The sequence below is a fragment of the Sorghum bicolor genome, chromosome 6, assembly GCF_000003195.3.
Source record: "Sorghum bicolor cultivar BTx623 chromosome 6, Sorghum_bicolor_NCBIv3, whole genome shotgun sequence".
Lineage (NCBI taxonomy): Eukaryota > Viridiplantae > Streptophyta > Magnoliopsida > Poales > Poaceae > Sorghum > Sorghum bicolor.
Genome location: NC_012875.2, coordinates 51,863,496 through 51,884,295, shown reverse-complemented (window position 1 = coordinate 51,884,295; position 20,800 = coordinate 51,863,496). Strand labels below are relative to the sequence as shown.

At 45.9% G+C, this 20,800-nt stretch overlaps 2 protein-coding genes across 2 annotated transcripts; both read left to right on the top strand.

Annotated features, from left to right (window-relative positions):
* Positions 1,733 to 6,928, top strand: LOC8058344 (NAC domain-containing protein 7). The gene is made up of 5 exons (XM_002448191.2): positions 1,733 to 1,871; positions 1,998 to 2,202; positions 5,057 to 5,261; positions 5,390 to 5,661; positions 5,785 to 6,928. The coding sequence occupies exons 3-5, from the start codon at positions 5,102 to 5,104 to the stop codon at positions 6,373 to 6,375; spliced, it is 1,023 nt and encodes a 340-aa protein (XP_002448236.1). The 5' UTR covers positions 1,733 to 1,871; positions 1,998 to 2,202; positions 5,057 to 5,101; the 3' UTR covers positions 6,376 to 6,928.
* LOC8083323 (protein YABBY 5) lies at positions 13,097 to 15,952 on the top strand. Its single transcript, XM_002448190.2, has 7 exons — positions 13,097 to 13,430; positions 13,596 to 13,766; positions 13,923 to 14,136; positions 15,166 to 15,214; positions 15,311 to 15,386; positions 15,498 to 15,572; positions 15,665 to 15,952. Exons 1-7 carry the CDS (start codon positions 13,299 to 13,301, stop codon positions 15,776 to 15,778), a joined length of 831 nt encoding a protein of 276 aa, XP_002448235.1. The 5' UTR covers positions 13,097 to 13,298; the 3' UTR covers positions 15,779 to 15,952.

Below are 20,800 nucleotides of genomic sequence, written 5' to 3'. Positions count from 1 at the left end.
CTAGCTATTCGTTCAGTTTGTCTTGCCTCATGCCCTCGTCTTATCTGGAACTACTTATATTTAATTAGGTTTAACACGCACTCTCTTGTACTGCCCATCGTCTGATCTGCCTTACAATCGGAACCTATATTACTAGTATACTACTGCTGTGTACTCCGTACACAAAACCTAATCTGGTCAATGATGGGTGCCAATATAAACAGTTGCATGGGCATCAGATGGCAAACGAACCTGGTTTTACAATGAAGATAGACACACAACAAGCCCCATCAATCTCTGCTGGGCTGCTGGCTGTGGCTGGCTGGCTGTCCAGGATAGTAAAATTAACCAGCTACTAATGACACATAGCTAGGCAGCCCTGCTAGGTGGTCCTGTACTGTTCAAACGTGACGTATCTTGAAAGGCTTAATAAGATCCTTTTGGCCTCTTTTTCAGGAAAGGATACGAGCACTAGTAGTGTGAGTGTCCGAGGCGTTTGCCCCTGTGTGGCAATGAGTTTCCATTTGGAGGAAGGTCGCTATCCAAAATATACTTGGGTCGGTCGAGGAACGGGCCCAGCCGACCTGAGAGCGACCATCAGGGTTCAGGGAGAACAAGAAAAGCTCAAGCGCAGAGCTGGATGAGTTGCTGTGGTACAGACAGCTAGCTCTAGCTCTAGCAGACACGACCAACCGTGGACAGGTGCAGCGTTAACACTGGGTACCAAGAGCTTAAACCGTACCTATGATGAATTCACTAAGACATCAGAAACTACTTGGATGTATGTATGCATGTATGTTGTCTGAGAGTGCGTAACAAAAGCTATCATTCCACGTATAATTGCACAAATCGATCGATAGCCTTTGGGCCACAGTCACTAACATTAACAAACAAAGTGAACTGTGGATGAACATGTAACACCACCTGTTAAACGTCTGGTTGTTCATCAGAGAGTCCGGTAGTGGTGGCCTGGCGTGGATGCGATCGATTAGGTTTACAATACAATGATGAGAACGCATCCCATCGATCGCCGTTGATAGCCATAATAACTTGGCTTTTAGGGCCACACACACCGATGCACGTTTCGGTTAGGGCTCTCACAGCTCTCGATCCAATGTGACAATTGCCCATCACCGACAGGTGAAAGGAGAGTAGCAGCACCTTTTACCACATCGTTACACTCCCTAGCTCTCCCTGTCTCTGAATTTCAGGAGAAAGGTGGTGGCAGAGCCAGTTGCATCCGGCGGCCTTTTGCGTGCTCGCTCTCGGTCTGGCACCGCCCATCTTTTCTACTTGCAGGTTTTGCAGCCACCCTCTTTGCATTGCATGTCTGGAAAGGCCAGGCGTGGCTAGCTGGCAGCCCCTCGCTACATAAGCTTGGCGCACTGGATCGAGTGAAACCCCCTCGCACGTTTTGGCTGAAGGACCGGAGGTGGTGGTAGATCAATCGATCGCTGAGAGGCCGGCCGGCCGGACGGCCGGGCGGGCGGGCGGGGTGGCAGAGACCGTGCGTGGATCGATCGATCGCGATGCCGCCGGTCGCTGTCGTCGGCGGGTGAGGCGAGGTGGCGGTTACGGCGAAGAAGCTAGTAGGCCAATAGAAAAACGCGGGGGCCGGGGCGGCCGGGGAGCGAGAGATCGGGGCAGAGATCTCCGCGCGCGTCGCTGTCCGCCCCGCGTTGCGCCTGGATTGCACCCAAGCCTTGGCCCGCAATCCATCCGCGCTTTCCGGCGCCACCCACCACCGGCCACCGCCATATATACCCACGCCGCGCGCGGCCGGCCTTATCCCGCCTCTCTCCATATATATCCATCGTTCCGGCCGGCCGGTTGACGACAGCGAGCCAGGGGGCGCGCGCGCTTCCGATCCCGGCAAGCAAGCACGCATCCAGGTAGTAGCCTCCATGCATTTTCCCCTGATCTCTAGCTAGCTAGCTCTCACTCTCTCGCTGGCTCATTTGCTGAACTGCGGCTGATCGATGATATGCATGCATGGGTACGTCTGTGCGCGCGTACAGTGCAGTCGTTTGATTTCATCGTAATCAAGTTTCGGCGATCAATTCGCGGGAAGCAGGCAGGCCGGCCGGCGAGGAAAGGGAGCGGCGCGGCGAAGCGTTGGCCGCGGTGGTGGTGCTCCAGTACCTGCTTGCAGTCGGCGTGCTATACGGAGTGTAAAGCCAGCGCAGCTTTTGGCACGAGGCATACACCAACAGGTTAACTCAGGTAATATCGGCTATATATCCACCTTATTATTACGTCTGTACGTAGGTTTCGATATATACTCCAGCTACTACGTACGCGTACTCCACAGTCGGGATTTGCAAAGGACATATTCGACGTGTTTTCAAACTCGGATAGTTAAGGCAAACTGTTGTCGGGATTTACAATCCGTGTACTTCTGGGTTAGATCGAGGAAAGCAAACATGCATGCATTAGTATATGCTAGGTTATGAGCTTTAATTATTAATGCTTTCCCCCTGAGGATATATTTGCAAAATGTTTCCGAGATAATAAACTACTTCGAAGCCTTTTTCTTTACCATGCTGTCATCTTCGAACATTAATTTAATCAATTCAACGTAAAGGTCTCCACAAGGGTACGGTAGAAATCTAGCTTCATTGACACAAAAGAAATAAACAAGGCAAGATATTGGGATCTGATCCGGGCCATCCTCCGTGCATGTTTCATGACTCAGTTTCTAAGGCCAGTCTCAGGGGAGGTTTCATCAGGATGTCATGCATATTTATTAGAGTGTCATGTCAGCAAAATCGCACTTTTTGCATGAAACGAAGAGGAGAGAGAAGGAAGTAGTTTCACCATGGTGAAACCCCACTGAAGACTAAATCGTTTCACCATCTTGCATGTGATCCAATTATTTTACAGTAATTAAATGTTTTGACCAGCTTAGGAAACGTCAAGGTGAAACTCATGCATTGTGGAGGTTGTTTCATTATTCGTTTCATTGATGTCCTGTCAGCGGATTTGTTTTGTAAACAGTGCATTAAAACGGGCCATTGAGACTGGCCTAACATATCCATATTTTAGGAACAATACGGGCCATCCTCGATGCATGTTTTATGGCTTAGTTTCTAACACATCTATATTTTAGAAACAATGCAGAAGAGTTTCATCCTCATGAAACTCTCTATACTTCCATAAAGCTCTTATCACCTTTCTATTCATTAATACGGTGTCACATCAGCATATTTAATGTCTATGAAACTTCAATGAAACTCTATTGAGACTAGCCTTAAGGCCTTGTTTAGTTCCCCACCTAAAAAATTTTTCACCAACACATTATTAACTATTTGAATACATGCATGAAATATTAAATTTAGACGAAAAAACTAGTTTGGTTGTAAATCGCGAGTCGAATATTTTAAGACTAATTAGCCATAACTGCTACAGTAACCCACATAAGCTAAGAACAGATTAATTAGTCTTAATAAATTTGTCTCGCAGTTTCTGAACGAGCCATGTAATTTGTTCTTTTTATTAGTCTATTGTGACACCCAAAAAATTTCTTTTCGCGAACTAAACAAGTCATCAGTAGGGTTGAAGCTAGAATAAATTTGAGATTGGATGCGTTTGCGTGCATAAACTTTTACTGTGTCAGGATGCGTGTATGATGAAAAATTAACTAGAATTGTTGTTTTTTTTCATTTTTACGTGAGTGCGCCCGCACTCTTTATTGTCTATACAGACTCGCCCTCACTATTAGCCTACGTATATAGTGGACGTAATGATTCTCACCGTTTCTAACAAACATTTAGAGTTCATGGAAAACTAAAACTACTATCTGATTCTTAATTATATGACATTTAGGGGTTTCGGAAGATATTTATTTAATTAAGTTCAATCTCTGGAGCAAATAAAATGATTTAGACTGGTTACATGAAAGAAGTACTCCCTCAATTCACATATACTTGATGTTCTTTTAAATCATTCGTGGCCTCTGAAGCTGTTGTGGTTTTGGTCATTATGTTCTACGAATATATATATCTCTAGAAAACCTAATAGATTTATACGAGTTATGTAAGTAGTCTTCTAGACAAATATAATCTACACATATGATCTTATGTTTTCGAATGGCATGTTTCTAATAGAATAAATAATATCATATCTCCGAGGCTATGGATCGCAAGTACTCTGGTCACAAATTTAATATAAATATAAGTACATTTAGCTAGGTTTATCCTAATAAGTCAGTTGTTAATTATTTACTTTTCACTTTTCTGTCTAAACTTTATATAGATTGACTTCACAAGATTGGTATTAATAGATTTATTGTGAAAAATAACCGCATAATGTATGATGATAACATTTCTATATATTTATATCATTTATCAAAATATCATATTAGAGATCGTGCATTGGAGGAAGTATTGTTCAAAATAAATCTATACATATGATTTTTTATGTTTTAAACTACATACTCCCTCCATACCCGTAAAGAAAGCCGTTTAGGACACAACGACACATCTTCAAAGACTAACTTTGACTCCTTATTTTTATAAAAATATTTATCAAACAGTGGTATACTTTTATGAAAGTATTTTTCAAGACAAATCTATTCATATGGTTTTCACATTTCCAAACTCAACAACTTAAAATTTATTCATGATTTATATTCCCAATGTTTAACTCAAACCTTGTCCAAAATGACTTCTTTACGCGTAATAGAGAGAGTATCTTTTTATGGTAAACAGAGACGAGATATATAGTATATAGTACCCACCTGAGATGTATTCATGTATTCCAATGAACGGAGCAAAGTGCTCCAAAATATTTAGTAATAGCCAAAGTTGTAAGATTTTGATGGGACCTACAAAACCACAAGTGCTTTCAAATACTTTTAAACTATTATTTATCACTACAAAACTAATTAAGGGTCAAGTTTTCTAATCATAAAAAAACTTTCGCTGCTTGTCCAAATCTTAATATACCTGTACAAGACGGAGTCATGCATTCTTACCATTTAATTATTTTGCCTGAGCTAGTACAATATAGATATGTCCACACATCACAAGACTAGCTCTGGCTAAATGATAGCTTTGCCTTGTTAACCATTGTGCAGTTAAGTTTGCTCGACGTCTACCTGCATAATAACTTGGTTCAGAAGATGGACGCTTTCACACATGTTCCTCCCGGCTTTCGTTTCCACCCTACCGATGAGGAACTCGTTGATTACTACCTTAGGAAAAAGGTAGCAATGAAGAAGATAGATTTGGATGTTATAAAAGATGTGGACTTGTACAAAATTGAGCCTTGGGATCTGCAAGGTACAACAATATGTACACTCATAACATGTGTGGAATAACATGCTTCTTGTGAAGTTATTTGTGCTTATTCATGAAGCTCGACGGTTATAAGCCGCTAACCCACTTCTATATATGATGATATGAAACAGAAAAATGCAGGATTGGAGCTGAAGAGCAGAACGAGTGGTACTTCTTCAGCCACAAGGACAAGAAGTACCCAACCGGCACTCGCACCAACAGAGCGACGACGGCTGGTTTCTGGAAGGCCACAGGGAGAGACAAGCCGATCTATGTGAAGAACTGCCTCGTAGGGATGAGGAAGACACTAGTTTTCTACAAAGGCCGAGCGCCCAACGGGCAGAAGTCAGACTGGATCATGCACGAGTATCGCTTGGAGACCAACGAAAATGGAATCCCACACGTAAGATCCCCAGGATTGTTCACCTAGTGTCATGTATGCATGGTCCATGTTAGCACCCTATGCATGTGTGTTAGCTATTCAACACCTGTCTAACAAAAGATTGTATGTACGCATGTCATTCAGGAAGAAGGATGGGTTGTCTGCAGGGTGTTCAGGAAGCGACTCGCGACTGTCCAAAGAATGGTTGGGGACTCACCTTACTGGTTCAACGACCACGCAGGGTTCATGCCACCGGAGCTCGGCTCGCCGAGGCAGGCGGCACACCACCAGCAGAGCGCCATGATGTACCATAGGCAACAGAGCAGCTACCCTTGCAAGGTGGAGCTAGAGTACCACCACCTCCTTCCCCAGGAGCACTTCTTGCAGCAGCTCCCTCCGCTGGAGAGCCCCAAGCTCCCTGACCTTATTGGCCAAGTAGATGCTACTCTCCAGCCATGCGGCCTTACACCGGAGCATGGTCTCGTTCGCTACACCGTGCAAGAGCTCCAAGCCGAGCCGCTCTATCTGACGGCTAGGAATGTGTCTGGCACAGATTGGCGAGCTCTCGACAAGTTCGTGGCGTCCCAGCTCAGCAACGACACCACTCTGAAGGAGTCAACTAGCTACTCCAATCCGACACAGGTGTTTCAGCAGTCTGAGGAGAAAGAGGAGGCATTAGACTACGTGTCAACATCAGCTTCTTGTGGAGGTGACAATGATTTCTGGAAATTATAACGTCAACAACATATACATACATATTCACATACATACTAAATCACTGAAGTAGTGCATTATTGCATCATTACACATTTAATAACATTGAGGTGTGCTGGATGTAACATAGCCAACCGATTCATGTGTCATGGTAGAATCGTATGTACATAATAAAGTGTAACCAATTAGGCTACAGTTCCATGCATAAGTTGGCATAATGTATGATGTTAATAAGTAAGGTTAGCTAACAGCTAAAGCTAAGGGCTTTAGCCACTAATCTGGCGATTCGTGAAGATTTATTATATAGGTAATGTGTCAAAGGCAGTAATGCCTTGTATTGTCAATTTGTCCATGTTTACAAGTGCATCACTACTGTCATTCTATTTTAAAAAGCTAAATGTATTGATACCATGAGAACACCCCATGATGGGAGTAGAGCCATCCATGGAGAGATTACAAGTGCCTATTGCACAGAATAGGGTCGAATAGCTAAAGCTCCATAAAAAGAAAGACAAAGGATAATGATTGCTTGTCTAGTGTGTGCAACTAAGTGAAACACATGAGTTTAAGTACCACCATGATCACAAGAGTCTAAGGTAGCCACAACCATTCATAGTGATAAATGCCGAGCATCTCCAAGAGTTTGCTATTGTTTACTTGGCGAATCTTGTGATTTGCCAACTCCTAAAATAATATGGAGAGTAAAAAAATAGCCCCTCTCTAAGAGTTTGCTATTTCGAACTTGGCAAAATGAAAAAAAGAAGGCCCACAAGATGTTTTTCCCCGGGTCCTACTAGATTCCACGTGCTTCCTCTCCTCCCCTTCGTGCGAACGCCGCCGCATTGTAGCTTCATCGATCGGTTCCCTGACGTCAGACCTAGCGTGAACCCTAGAAGGACGATGACTATCCACAGCGCTGGCCCTGTCCTAGCAGACATCGACTACCCTAAATGAGCATGAAGATCGACAATGAAGAAAAGAGGGAACCACGTAAGTGAACGCTGGATGGTCTGGCTTCGCGTCGAGGAGAAACAAAGAATGGCGGCGGTGCGACCTTTTCTTCACATGGACAAAAGAGAGGCATGCCCTTTTCTTCACCCGCGTGGGGGAAGGAAAGGCGCGAAGGCTTCGTATGCGCCAGAAATCACGATGGCAAGTTGATATGCCAAGTTGCTATTTTTGAGCGCTCGGAGTCATGATATGTCAAGTTGCTATGCTATTTTTGCCACATTGCCCAACTGTTAAAGGCAATTTTTTCTTGTTTTGCCAAAATTAAATGGATGCCAAATTGTTTTGCCAAACTCTTGAAGATGCTTATGCGCTCAATCAAAAGTTCACTACAAATTAAACAAGTATCTAGCATAATGTCGTTCAAAAATGGCCACCCATGTTTGGCGAGAATCTCCATTGTTGCTTTCTCCATGATACGGCTTGCCCACTTTAACATTGGTCGTTCATAATTTTTTTATAAGATGGACCAAGTGCGACTCAACCAAATAGACCAAATGATTGCACTTGCTTCGACACAAACTTGAGAGTGTAACCTGCGATCTACTTATTGAAGCCAAGGACAAAAACATTAGCAGAGCTTGTTGGTGGACATAAACCAAATGCAATTTTAAATAAAATGCACAAAATCGATTTTGGAGTGCAAGCTTATCAAACTTCAACATTCACGTCGTCAGCAGCTCGATAGTGCTTCATTAGGAAGGCCATAACTCACCCATCCTGAGTGTGATTGAGGCTAATGAGCACTTGATGAAAAGCTTTTTTGATAAGCTTTAAATAGATACAATCCCACATCAACACCACATCTGAAAGGTCTTCAAATAATCAAGACATATTGTCTCTATTTCTATCAAGTGCTATGATGTCGTCGTAGGCTTATTATTCACAGTTGGGACAATGGCCTAAGTTGGAGCACGTCCCAACAAGTGGAGAACAAACCATGGAAGCCATTGGACGTCCTCCCCTTTGGCCACCTCCTTAGAAGGCCAGTAAGGGTGTCCAAGTTAAGTTGGAGGCCCAATCTATATTAAATTCGAGTCTATCTCAGAATCTAGGACCAACCTACAGTAAAATAGATGTCTCGAACATATAGAGACTCCAATTTTATGATCCACTTATGGATGAAAAGATAATTTTATAAGCTAACTAATGGCTTTGGTTTGACATCAAAGTTCCACCAGAGTCCACGAAAACCGTTAAAACAAGTTAGTGTCCACAGTCTATTAGGCTGCTACATCACTGTCTTTTAGGTTATTGGGCCATATAACATGTAGGCCCATTAGGGGGCATAGATAGGGGTTCTTGGATGCTCCATAGACAATACAATAATTACTTGTAGCCCATGTTAGGGTTTGAGTTATGCTTTTTGATCAATCTATCATTGAACAGTCATCGTTATTGGTTGTGAAACCCCAACTTTGAGTACTTAATCATTGATTTGTAATTGTCACTTCAATTGAGTTGCGCTTGTTCATGTTTGTGTTCTTCGATTTGCACTAGAGATAAGCCTTCTTCTCAAGGTCAACCAAATTGTGACACGGTTCATAACCAGAGGAGATGTGGTGCTATGGTTGCAGGGTTTGGATTTTTGTGATATGAACCCAGATCATTGTGTCGCTCTTCACTAATTAAATCGATAGTTATCTTAACTTGATGGAAGATCGGGAACCTCATTTGTATCATGTGGGGTGATAGAGCTCGATAGGGCAGTTGACAATAAGCCATAAATTAAGGAGACACCTGTTGAACTAGTGGTCTATTTGGAAAACAAGTGGAGTAGGGCCTTGTTTAGTTCCAAAAAATTGTGCAAAATTTTTCAAAGTCTCCGTCACATCAAATTTTTAGACGCATGCATAGAGTATTAAATATAGACAAAAATAAAAACTAATTGCACAGTTTGATTGGAATTGACGAGACGAATCATTTGAGCCTAGTTAGTTCATGATTGGACAATATTTGTCAAATACAAACGAAAGTGCTACTATTCGTATTTTGCAAAATCTTTTGAAACTAAACAAGGCCTAGGAGCATGGACTTGATGGAGAGAGTGGGGAACAGACGAGTGACCAGGAGACAAGAAAAAAAAAGGAAAATCGAAGATGAAGAGGATCATGGAAAGAATCCTGGTTGTAATAAAGAGCAATGAACAGAGGTTGATGATGGACCGTAGGAGGTTGCGTTGTAACATAGTGTGTAACCCAATGACCCATAGTGTTTCAATATGGGACTTATCATTGGGTTAGCCCTATAGAGTTTGTATACTAAAATTTACAAGTCAGGACCGTAGGACTGTTCTCAATCAATACCTGCTCGTGCACTTCACTGTAAATTCGAACAAGAGAACGAAATTATGAAAATGAGTTCACGTTGAGATTATACAGTATGTCAGGATGAGTATTTAATTTGTGGATGCAAGTGTTTGCATGCAAAAATGCAGCCTTTTTCGAACGGAAAGCGCGAGGAAGCTAAGTTGACCTTGGTGCTGACGATGAGCAGAGCCTAGACAAGTCAAAGTCGCGATTAGCCGCAACGCTGGCCCTGTGTGCAAAACTGTCAAACGACAGGCAGGTCAGCTAGCCCTGCATTCATCCATCAAGGTCCGTAGCTAGGCCAGGCCTCGATGGGAGCGGCTACGAATGTGTACACGCTTTTTCGCGAAACGTGAAAAAAGAACAGTAGCATGCAGAATGTGTACACGCTTTTACGCGACAGAGAATTCCTGCCTACGTACGCGTTCCTGCATGCAGGACCCAGCAAACCTAAGCGCTGTAGCGCATGCATCCTGTGGTGGATCGACTAGCAGCGCCGCAGCGTCTAGCTCGGCCGGCAGACTGCAGGATTCCCCAAACAAAAACGTGACGATCGAGAACTAACGACGAACGGAACACGTGACGAGCTGAGCTCATGCCATGTGTGAAGATCCATGGTCCATCCAAAAATGAAGTTTTGTTCGAACAAAAAAAAAAAAAGTGTGTTTCTGAAGTGCGCCCACTGTAGTAAGACTGCAAGAGTGAACGCTAACACGTCCAAATGACCAGGCCCGGCCATACATGATGACAACCGACGCGGCCGCGCACGGCTGTGTTTGCAGCTCGGATCACGCGCGATTCCACCGCGGCCCACCTCCTCGGTTGTGGACGTCGAGCACCAGGCCACCGCACGTACCAGAGCAATGCAAGCGGACCTGCTCTTTCGTTTGCGATTGCAATGCAATGTACTAGTACTCGACAGCCCGGCCCCGGCCGGTCGCGGCTGCCCAGCGCAGCGCAGCGCAGAGAGCGCACACAGGCAGCCCCGGAATATTATATTCCGGCATGGAGTGGCGTGGCGTGGCGGCATGCGCCGGCGGAGCCTTTCGTGCCGCGCGCGCCTGCCTGCTGCCCGGCGGGCGCCTCCCAAGCGGAAAGCGACGAAACGAAAGTGCACAGGCCGCCGGCCCGGCCCCGGTCCCAGCGACTGTAATCGCCGTAGCTACCTCCTCTGCCGCGCGCGCCTAACCTGCTTTTGTCTCCATTTAAGCCATCTCTCTCGGGCACCAATTACGGCACAGTTGCTAGCTAGTTAAGGGGACCATGCTCCACGCATGCATTTGGCTTGCAATTTGCAAAAGATACTAGAGGTACGGTAGCTGATGGGCCGCGCAGGGCACGCCATGGCATCGACGCAGGGCTACGAGCTCTCGCGTACGTAGGCGTACATGCATGCAGATGCAGCTTGCAGCCCAGAGCCCAGACCCAGAGGCGGCCAGGCAATGCAATGGCAAGGACGACGGGGCGGATTAGATTTCTGTTTTGCCATGCTGTAATCGCCTCGCGTTGGGGCAATCAATTCTCGCGCGCAGGCGCAGAGGCAGCTGCCTACCCCTGCAGATCCTGCTTTGCCATGCTGTAATCGCCTCGCCTGCCCGGCCGGCCGGCCCTCTGTCGCCGCGGCCGGTGGCCTCAGGCACGCAGGTCCTCGGCCGGCGTCGTCGTCGGCAGACGGCCGGGGCGAGTGGCAACAAACAGCAAAGCTGAGCCTGACCACTGAGGTACTAGTAGTAGCTAAGCTACCTAGCTACCCTAGCGTGGTACTCCCTAGTCCCTATATATCAAGTATCAACAGTAGCGACCCTGTCCTCATCTGATATATAGGACCGCTTTGTGTGCGGCCTTGTTTATTCCTAAAAAAGTTCACAAAATTTTTTCAGATTCCTCGTCACATTGAATGTTTAGACACATGCATGAAGTATTAAATCTATACGAAAATAAAAACTAATTACACAGTTTAGTGAGAATTGACAAGACGAATCTTTTAAACCTAGTTAGTTCATGATTGAACAATATTTGTCAAATATAAACAAAAATACTATATTATCGATTTTCCAAATTTTTTTGGAACTAAACGTGGCCATAGAGAGATAGAGCTTTGCTTTTGTACAAATCATGCACGGCCAACGCACACCTGCTGGGGTCTTGTTTAGTCCAAAAAAGAAAAAAATTTCAGATTCTCCGTCACATTAAATCTTTTGACGGATGCATAAAGTATTAAATATAAACAAAAATAAAAACTAATTGTACAGTTTGATTTGAATTTACGAGATGAACCTTTTGAGTCTAGTCAGTGCATGATTGGATAATATTTGTCAAATATAAACGAAAATGGTACTATTTCTATTTTGCAAAAAAAAAAAATGGAATTAAACAAGGACTGAGTAGGATCATTGGAATGAAGTAAGATCGATGCATGCCCGAACTCGACCGTCCATATGACGCTTGATCGGTTGCTCCATACTATGATGGTGACTGCATGCATAGCCACAAGAAAATCTACAACATATACAGCGATGTGGGCAGTTAGTAAATCGGTGCCCGAAAATACATGCACTACGTGGCACCGTGTGTAAGGTAACTAATAACCGTGCACCGAACGTGTCGAAATCGCGGCCACACCGGGACAGGACCAGACGGCATCCATATCGATCATGCATCATCAGGCCGGCCGCGGCGCGGCCGGTGCCCGGTGCTGGTCGATCGATCGGAGAGGCGGGCGGGCCGGGGCAGTACAACGTGGCCCACTGTGGCTCTGGCTCTGTCGGGCTGCGCCACGATCCCCCACCACTCATTCCGGCCCTGCCCGCTTTTCAGACAAACAGTCGCTAGCGGCTACTGCTGCTGCCACAGTCCGGCAGAGACGCCAGAGAGGGTGATGGTGGACGACGCTCTCGGCTTTGCTGCCTGTGCGGCCGCCTCGGCTGTGCCCGGCCCTGGTGCCTGGCCTCGCCCTACCACCGATGCCTTTCCCAATTTGCCCCCCGCGGTCGCGGTGTGGCCTGGGCGCCTGGCCTGGCCATTCACCCACACCCACCCGCACCCCACCCCAAGGAGAACGAACAGCGATCAGGGCAGGCAAGGCAGCCTCGCGGCGCCGTTTGTCGCTGCTGTCTCTCTCTCTCTCTCTCTCTCCTCCCGAGAGCGAGCATGCATCATCATTCAAATCGGCGGGCCGGGAGGCAACAACAGATCCGATGCTTTCTCGAATCGGGCAGGTCCATCAATCAAATCCGTCAGGGGGACGAGCCCCAACACGTCAAATCCAACGCCCGATCGATCCGTCGGCTCGTCGTCGTCCATCACATCGAGATACCACATCGATCGATCCATCGATCCCAGGGGGGACCTGCTGGGACCGAACCCAGCCGGCCGACCGCCCGCCACGCCCCTATATAAACCCCCCCCTCCTCCGTCCCCCCCTCCCCACACTCCCGTGCACACCCATCCATCCACTAGCAGCCTGCCCAAGCGGCCAAGCCCTTCCCTGCTTCACGCTCCAGCCGCATCATCCACTCCGTCCCCAGTCCACTACACCACAAGAACGCGTGCGTGCGCCGGCTGTTGCCGTTGCTGTGAGCTGCACAAGCTAGGAGAAGCACCGGATCTTTTGCTTCTTTTGGCGCCATGATGTCGTCGGTGCCGGAGACGTTCAACCTGGACCAGCAGCACCTCGTCGTGCAGCAGCAGCAGCCTCCGCCGGCGGAGCAGGAGCAGATCTGCTACGTGCACTGCAGCTACTGCGACACCATCCTCGCGGTACGTACGTACGTACATACGGCATACTAGGGCATAATACATATACTACGTGCACTTCAGTTACGTGCCGCGTCGTCGCCTGCCTGATCACGTTCCTCCGATCCGGCGGCCGTTTCTTCCACAAAGATTATTAGGAATTAAAACTCATCTCTGTATACTACACAGGTGGGCGTGCCGTGCAGCAGCTTGTTCCAGACGGTCACCGTGCGGTGCGGCCACTGCTCCAACCTGCTCTACGTCAACCTCCGCGCCCTCCTGCTGCCGGCGGCCGCCAACCAGCTACCACCCTTCGGCGGCCAGGCTCTCCTCTCCCCAACCTCCCCGCACGGTCTACTTGTAAGTATACGTATATATACTGCTTATTACTGGAGTACCACTCTGTATTTATTACTAGTATTTCCAGATGTTTCCTGCTGCCATGCCTGCGTTCTATATATTTCACCGTATTACTATTGTGTTGACGCATGCCATGAACTATGTATATATGCGTAGGATGCTGAGACCATGTCGTCGTTCCAAGCGCCGAGGAGCCTGCAGCCGAGTACTGATCCGCCGAGCGCTTGCGTGAGCACCATCACAAGCATCAACAACACCTGCGGTGGTGGCAACAGCGCGTCGGCCATGTCGTCGATGGCGCCGCCGCCACCAGCCAAACCTGCACTGCTGGAGCCGCAGCTTCCCAAGAGCGCAGCGTCAGGCAACAAAAGTGAGTGCCTATAGCTCGTTGTACTTCTCTCATCTCCATTATCGTCGTTTCATTCGGTGTTGCACTAGCAAGCTAGCCAAGAGGAAAACTGCACGGTTCTTTGGGAGCTCGATCCTCTTGATGAGACTTTGGAAGTCTTTTATTTTTTTTTAAAAAAAAAGACATACCAGTTTTCCATCACAAACGATTGCTTTTTATTAGTGGTCAAAAGTAGGACGGTGAATAGTTTGCAGGTCAGGTCAATAGTGCCTTCTGTCCGTGTATGATCCCTTTTCAGTACGTTCACGGTAGGCTCTTCCAAAATCCCGACATTAAAACACGCACAGTGAGAACTAAATTAAAAGTGAAAATAAATAGAGCGTTTAAAGCCCTGTTCTAAATAGCGCGCTATATGTGACGCTATAGCGCTATTTAGCGTTTCTGGAAGAGAACTGCTAAGCTAAGAAGATTTTAACGCTAAATGATTGTTCCCGCTATTAGCAGCTAATAGCGCGCTAATTTCGCTAAATTGGATTAGTTTAGCGCCGCTATTTGGCCTTGGGCTTCATTTCCATCGGCCCAAATAGCAGAGATATGTCCCTATGTGATGTATGTTATTATTGATGTATCATGTATGAACTATGAACTTTGATGTAATAGACTTTGAAATATCTATTTCTATTGGTATTCATAATGTTTTCATCTTTATTATGTGTAAAATGACATGATGTTTGACATATTTTTTGTTCAACCGCTAAATGGCTTAGCTCGCTATTAGCACGCTATAGCTTTTTTTAGCCTTTTAGAGATGCTGCCGCTAAGAGGCTTAGCCCGCTATTTAAAACATTGGTTTAAAGATGCTGGTGCGAAGCATAGGAGATCCAACAGTGATCTCCACGGGACCAATGAGAACAACACACGCACAGAATCTTGGCCAAGGTTGCCCTTGCATGTAGTATTGATTTTTTTTTTTGGAGTGTTAGGGACTTGCTAGTACGTTGTTCATCAGTTGTTGTAATAACTGGATTGCTTTGGTTGTGTTTCCCGCAGCTTCAGAGAAGCGGCAGAGAGTTCCTTCCGCGTACAACCGTTTCATCAAGTGAGTTCATCGCTGTTGCTTTCACGCATAACTTTTAACCCTTTTAATTAGCATGCATGAGGCATCTACTGACGAACTTGCTGCTCATGTTTATAGAGATGAGATCCAGCGCATCAAGGCCAGCAATCCGGACATCACTCACAGGGAAGCTTTCAGCGCGGCTGCCAAGAATGTAACCCTCTCTCTCTCATCAAATATTGGGCATACTTCTTACTCTCATAAATCAGAACTGCACATATGTACTGACTTTTATTTTCCCCCTCTCTGTCTACCCTTCGATCAGTGGGCCCATTTCCCGCACATCCATTTCGGTCTCATGCCCGACCAGGGCCTGAAGAAGAACCCTATGCAAAATCAGGTAAGATCCTACGAAGAATAAACCCTAATCGATCGGAACTCTCAGAGCCGGCACAGATGAGCAACACTTATTTTTCCTGCTGTGCTTTGTAGGAGGGAGCTGAATGCATGCTTTTCAAGGACGGTCTCTACGCAGCAGCAGCTGCCGCTGCAGCAGCAGCCGCCGCCGCCACAGCTGCGTCCGGCATGGGCATTTCACCATTCTGACTTCACCGTACCCCACACCGCGGAATGATCTATAGTGTTCTACCTTTGTGCTTAACCGCTTAGGGTTCTGTTTCGATCGGTCCCTCGATCAGTATCCCGGTTGCTTGAGAGATAGCTTAATAATAATGTCTATCTAATCCGGATAATCTCAAGATGTCTCTCTCAGTAACCGTATATCTATATGTGTCCTCTCGTTCTCCTTACTTAGGTTGCAGTTTCTAATTTTGTTATTTATTATTATGTAACCTAGAGTGGTTTTTATGTGTATGCTGCTGCCTGTTATCTTATATGGACATGATTCGAGCTGGATATTCGGCTGAGCATCTACGATTTCAACTATTTCCTATTTTTTGTCGCAAAATTAATCATTTTTTGTGAACAAAATAAATATATAATTTTGGCTACATGCATATATATGTGCTTTGAAAACTTTTAAACTATATATTTGCCTATTTCTATCCGTAATGTTTTCAGTGGAAAACATGAAAATCATATAAAGTATGATATATGGAATTTTATTAGTCCAACAACTAAATACATTTCCAGTAAAAATGTATTGAGATCTTCTCAATGCATTGTCAAGTCTTTTTAGCTATTCGAGTACCATTCTATCTTGATGTTGAGAAAATCGGTGTCTCGACATAAAAACTGACCTTTTGAAAATTGTGACATCACTTTGAACTTATACTTTTCGAGGTGACCTAGCTCTGGCATGGAGTATATTTTTTTTTGTGAGAGCATGGAGTATATCGTCTTTATTACATTAACATGGGGATCACATAATTGTAAAGATATAAAAGGTGGTGCTGGTACCAAAACAGATTGTACACACCTTATTATTCATATCTATAGGTTTTTTTGTCCAAAATTTAACGAGTAATACTTTTAGTTTATTTAATGGTTTATTTGGTTTTCAATTCTTGTCCAATTAAAATCATGATAAAGCCAAAATTAAGGCTTGCCAAAATTAAGTCTTGCCAAAGTTAGGCAAAAAAAACATATGTGCGCTACTGGTTAAATGTCATAACAATAGTAGGAAGCACTTTTTTCTCTCTTATGCTAACACTTGGAAACTAAAGCGACTTTCATCGTAGCAATAACATATGGCCGTAACTGAAATCAAACATTTCAGAATATATAAGACTGGACATTGTGCATGCTGGTAAAATGGAACATTTAAAATATATATAACATGCATACATGTTGAATACGATAGACTTTTGAGTCCATATGCTAATTGGTTTAGTGCCCGTTTGGGAATCACGCTATATTTTTTTTAGCCAAATAGGTGCAACTTCACTAAAAAGTGGTCTTAGATTTTTTTGTGTGTGGAGTTATTTCATGGTGAAGTTTGTGGATCATTTCTAAACAGGCCCTTAGGTAGAAAATATAACTAGGAAGGACTTGACCGCCTAACTAGCGACTAGTTCTCTATTCGATTACAATCGGATCAGATTACGTGCCTGTCCATCTAAGACATGTATGCAAAAAAAAAGTGATGAAGCCTAAATTAGACCCGCCAGAGACAAATTAGCCGGACCTACTCCCATCTGGTCCGCAGTTAGGCCAGTCTTAATGCATGTTTTATTAGAGTATCATACACATTAAATAGGGTGTCACATAAGCAAAAATGCTGACTTGGCAGAGCCATTAAATGAAGGAGTTTCATCAGATGAGAGAGGAGTTTCATTCACATAAAACTCATGTGGTTTGTTTACATAGTTTATAATCTTGATAACTGTGTTATGAAACTATACATCGAGACTGATCTGAACTTAGTGAGGTTAATCGAGGGCCATGAACTTTCCAGGTGGCAGTGGTCCTGTCGCACCAATCTCTAGTGCTACAAATAGTCGATGTCATGTCATACTGATTACATGGCAGAAGCACATCTCATCAACACGCATCGCTAATATGGCAGATTTGTCACGCCATTGTATATGGCAGTGCAATTTTATCTTGTCATGCCACTACCTGAATTGGCATGAGTAAAAGGTTAGATAAAAAGTTAGAATAAATTGTTTTTGAAATAGGTTACCATGTATGGAACTCATGATATTATTTTCTATAAATATAGTCAACGTTAGTATTTAATTTATAAATACTAAATCTATAGAATTAGGCCTTGTTTAGTTTCGAAAAAATTTCAGATTTCGACACTGTAGCATTTTCGTTTTTATTTGACAAATATTATCCAATCATTGACTAACTAGGTTCAAAAGATTCATCTCGTGATTTACAGACAAACTGTGTAATTAGTTTTTATTTTCGTCTATATCTAGTGCTTCATGCATGTGCTCCAAGATTTGATGTGACGGGAAATTTCAAGACCAGATGACGAAGGAGTTGCTTGTATCTCCAGGGTCCCAAAACCTATCTGTCTACTGGTGAACCGCCTTGAGGACTGATGAATGCCTATCCCCGCGACGACAAGAAGACAGTTGCTCTACACATGCATACAACGGCGGCATGCGGTTGTAGTAGCAAGGTAGCATCTCGTTGCGCGTGCATGGCAGGCGCGCGGCCGGGGGCAGCAGCATGCCGTAGCTCCGGCGCTAGGTGACGATAAGAACTGAGGCTCAGGCCACGCAGGCGCGGACGCGGACGCGGCAGGCAATGGAACAGGGTGCAGGGACAGAGCAGCGGCAGGCTGTGCGGCTGCCAAAGCCTGTGCGCGCGGTCCAGACAGAAGGAGTCAGTCAAGGGCGCGGGCCGCCGGGCCGCGTGAGGTGACAGTTTGGGGAGCCGAGCCGCGAGCACAAGCAGGCATGGCTGCTGCTGCCTACTGTACCTGTATGTATGGCGCAATTTTACAAGGGCGGGCCGGCGGGGACTGGGGCACTCAGGGCGCTGAGGCCCTGGGGAGGGAGCTGCCCGCTGCCGAGCCTTTTTCGCTCGACGAAACCTGGCCACCACCCGACTGAATCTCGGAGGTCCGCCGCAGTCGACTACCGAGAGCTCCGGCCACACCATCTCGCGGCTCGCGCTCACAGGTCACAGCCCAGTAGTGCGTACGTATTATATACTACGTACGTACGACGACCATATGACTTACGAGTACGACTACTGCGTGGCAGCGTGGGCGTGCCCTCTCGCGGCCGATCCAGCCGCCGCTAGCTGCCGCCAGTATGATGTATAGACGAGCAGCGGATCGCGACTGGCGAGGTCAGCATGACCGTGCGGAAGCGCACGCCGCCGACCTTGAACGTCATCAACCTTTGCCGCAAGTACCACCATAGTATGGTCTGGTAGAGTCGCTGCTGGCCGGCGTCCTGGGTGACTTCCACACAGACGACGATTAATTCCCCGATCCGGCGCGCGCTTGCAGAAGCGAAATGCATCTTACGTGCCCGCGCGCGACGACGACTGCCGCGCGCGGTGGCGATCGACGACGACCAGGATGCTGAGGAGCGTGTCCTTGATCTGCTCCACGAGCCACGAGGAGCTGCAGCGGCGACAGCTAGCCCCCCGGTGCTTGCTGGCAAGCTCGTTGTTGGGGCCATGCACGCGCGCCTGCAGCATCGTCTACAGGGATATATACGGTGCGACCATTTCCATATGTCTAGAGCTAGTAGGCTGCTTGTAGAGCACTGCTGCGACCTAACCCACGCGCCCCTAGGCTCTGCTGTGCGCTCTCTCTTTTCCTTTCCCCGCTCTGTCGTCGCGAGCTGCTCCTCTCTCATCTGTCCACTCGCCACCGTCCGGCAGTCCTCGTCCCCGTCCCCGTCCCCGTCCCAGGGCGTACGACTGGCTCCTCTCCGCCCTCCTCCGTCGCCCTCCTCCTCTCCGCGGCCTCCGTCCGGGGCGGTTTACACATGCATGCATCGAACGAATCGACGCGACGATTTGATCGTGGTTTCCCTCTCATGGGTCAATGATTGCTGTTTTTCGGCTGCCATGTTGTGCAGCAAAGCACAGGCACAGTCGCGGCATCATCGGAACTGTCATGTCATCGTGTGGACGACACGACGCGCGAGCCGCCGGAACGGCCACTGTTTCGATCGATCGACCGCGCAGGCTTTTTGGGGCTCCAGCGCGCGCCCGTGACGAGCAAATTATCTCGCTCGTGTCCAAGGACGTTACTGTGCACGCGCGGTGGATAAATAATGGATGATGGAAAACGTTATGGGAAACTTTACAGAAGTGTGCTGCTGTGAGAATGGTTTTGTGGACTAGGAGCATCCTGATCAGAGCAACCTCAATGTATATGGACCAAGTAGTCCATATATATGGGGCCTACATAAGTAGACCATAGCTATTATTTTTTACTCGCAATGTTCAGCCAACAAAGTAGTCAATAAGGTAGGGTCCACTAGAAATTAAAAATTATTCTTTCCAACCATCTCATGTATCATGACATAAGAGAGAGAGCATGGAGAGAGAAAATAACATTTTTTTACTGCTTATGAGTAGTCCATAGGGCTATGGGTAGCTTTTGTTATAGACTGCTATATGAACTACCTCCACAATGTTTCAGTTAGCTGATAGAGAGTATTTTATTCCCTATGGACTACTTTCTCTTAACATTGTGGTTGCCCTCAGGTCATGTAAACTGAATATGATTTGACAGTTCAACTTGGGCAGGGATAGGGTGACATGGCATATATTGGCATGTCAATTCTGGCTATGGCTATGGCCTTGTTTAGTTCACCCTGAAAATCAAAAAGTTTTCAAGATTTTCCGTCACATCGAATCTTATGCCACATGCATGAAATATTAAATATAGACAAAAACAAAAACTAATTACACAGTTTAGCTGTAAATCATGAGACGAATCTTTTGATCCTAGTTAGTACATGATTGGATAATATTTGTCACAAACAAACGAAAGTGCTACAGTACCGAAAACTTTTTACTTTTCGGAACTAAACAAAGCCTATCTCACTAAACGGACATTTATGCGTTTCAATAGCCTTATTTAAAAAAAATGGGAAAACTCTAGCCTCTATGTAGAGACGCACACATAAGTTTTGCAATTTGCTGACAGAAAATAAAGGGGATATATAAGCAGAAAAATGTAGA

What these genes read in the sequence shown, in the direction of transcription:
- LOC8083323 (XM_002448190.2), top strand. Translation starts at nt 13,299, where the DNA reads ATGATGTCGTCGGTGCCGGAGACGTTCAACCTGGACCAGCAGCACCTC. An exon ending in CCTCCCCGCACGGTCTACTT is followed by an intron (nt 13,767 to 13,922) that starts GTAAGTATACGT and finishes ATATATGCGTAG; the next exon opens with GATGCTGAGACCATGTCGTC. An exon ending in AGAACCCTATGCAAAATCAG is followed by an intron (nt 15,573 to 15,664) that starts GTAAGATCCTAC and finishes TGTGCTTTGTAG; the next exon opens with GAGGGAGCTGAATGCATGCT.
- LOC8058344 (XM_002448191.2), top strand. Translation starts at nt 5,102, where the DNA reads ATGGACGCTTTCACACATGTTCCTCCCGGCTTTCGTTTCCACCCTACC. An exon ending in TGAGCCTTGGGATCTGCAAG is followed by an intron (nt 5,262 to 5,389) that starts GTACAACAATAT and finishes GATATGAAACAG; the next exon opens with AAAAATGCAGGATTGGAGCT. An exon ending in ACGAAAATGGAATCCCACAC is followed by an intron (nt 5,662 to 5,784) that starts GTAAGATCCCCA and finishes CATGTCATTCAG; the next exon opens with GAAGAAGGATGGGTTGTCTG.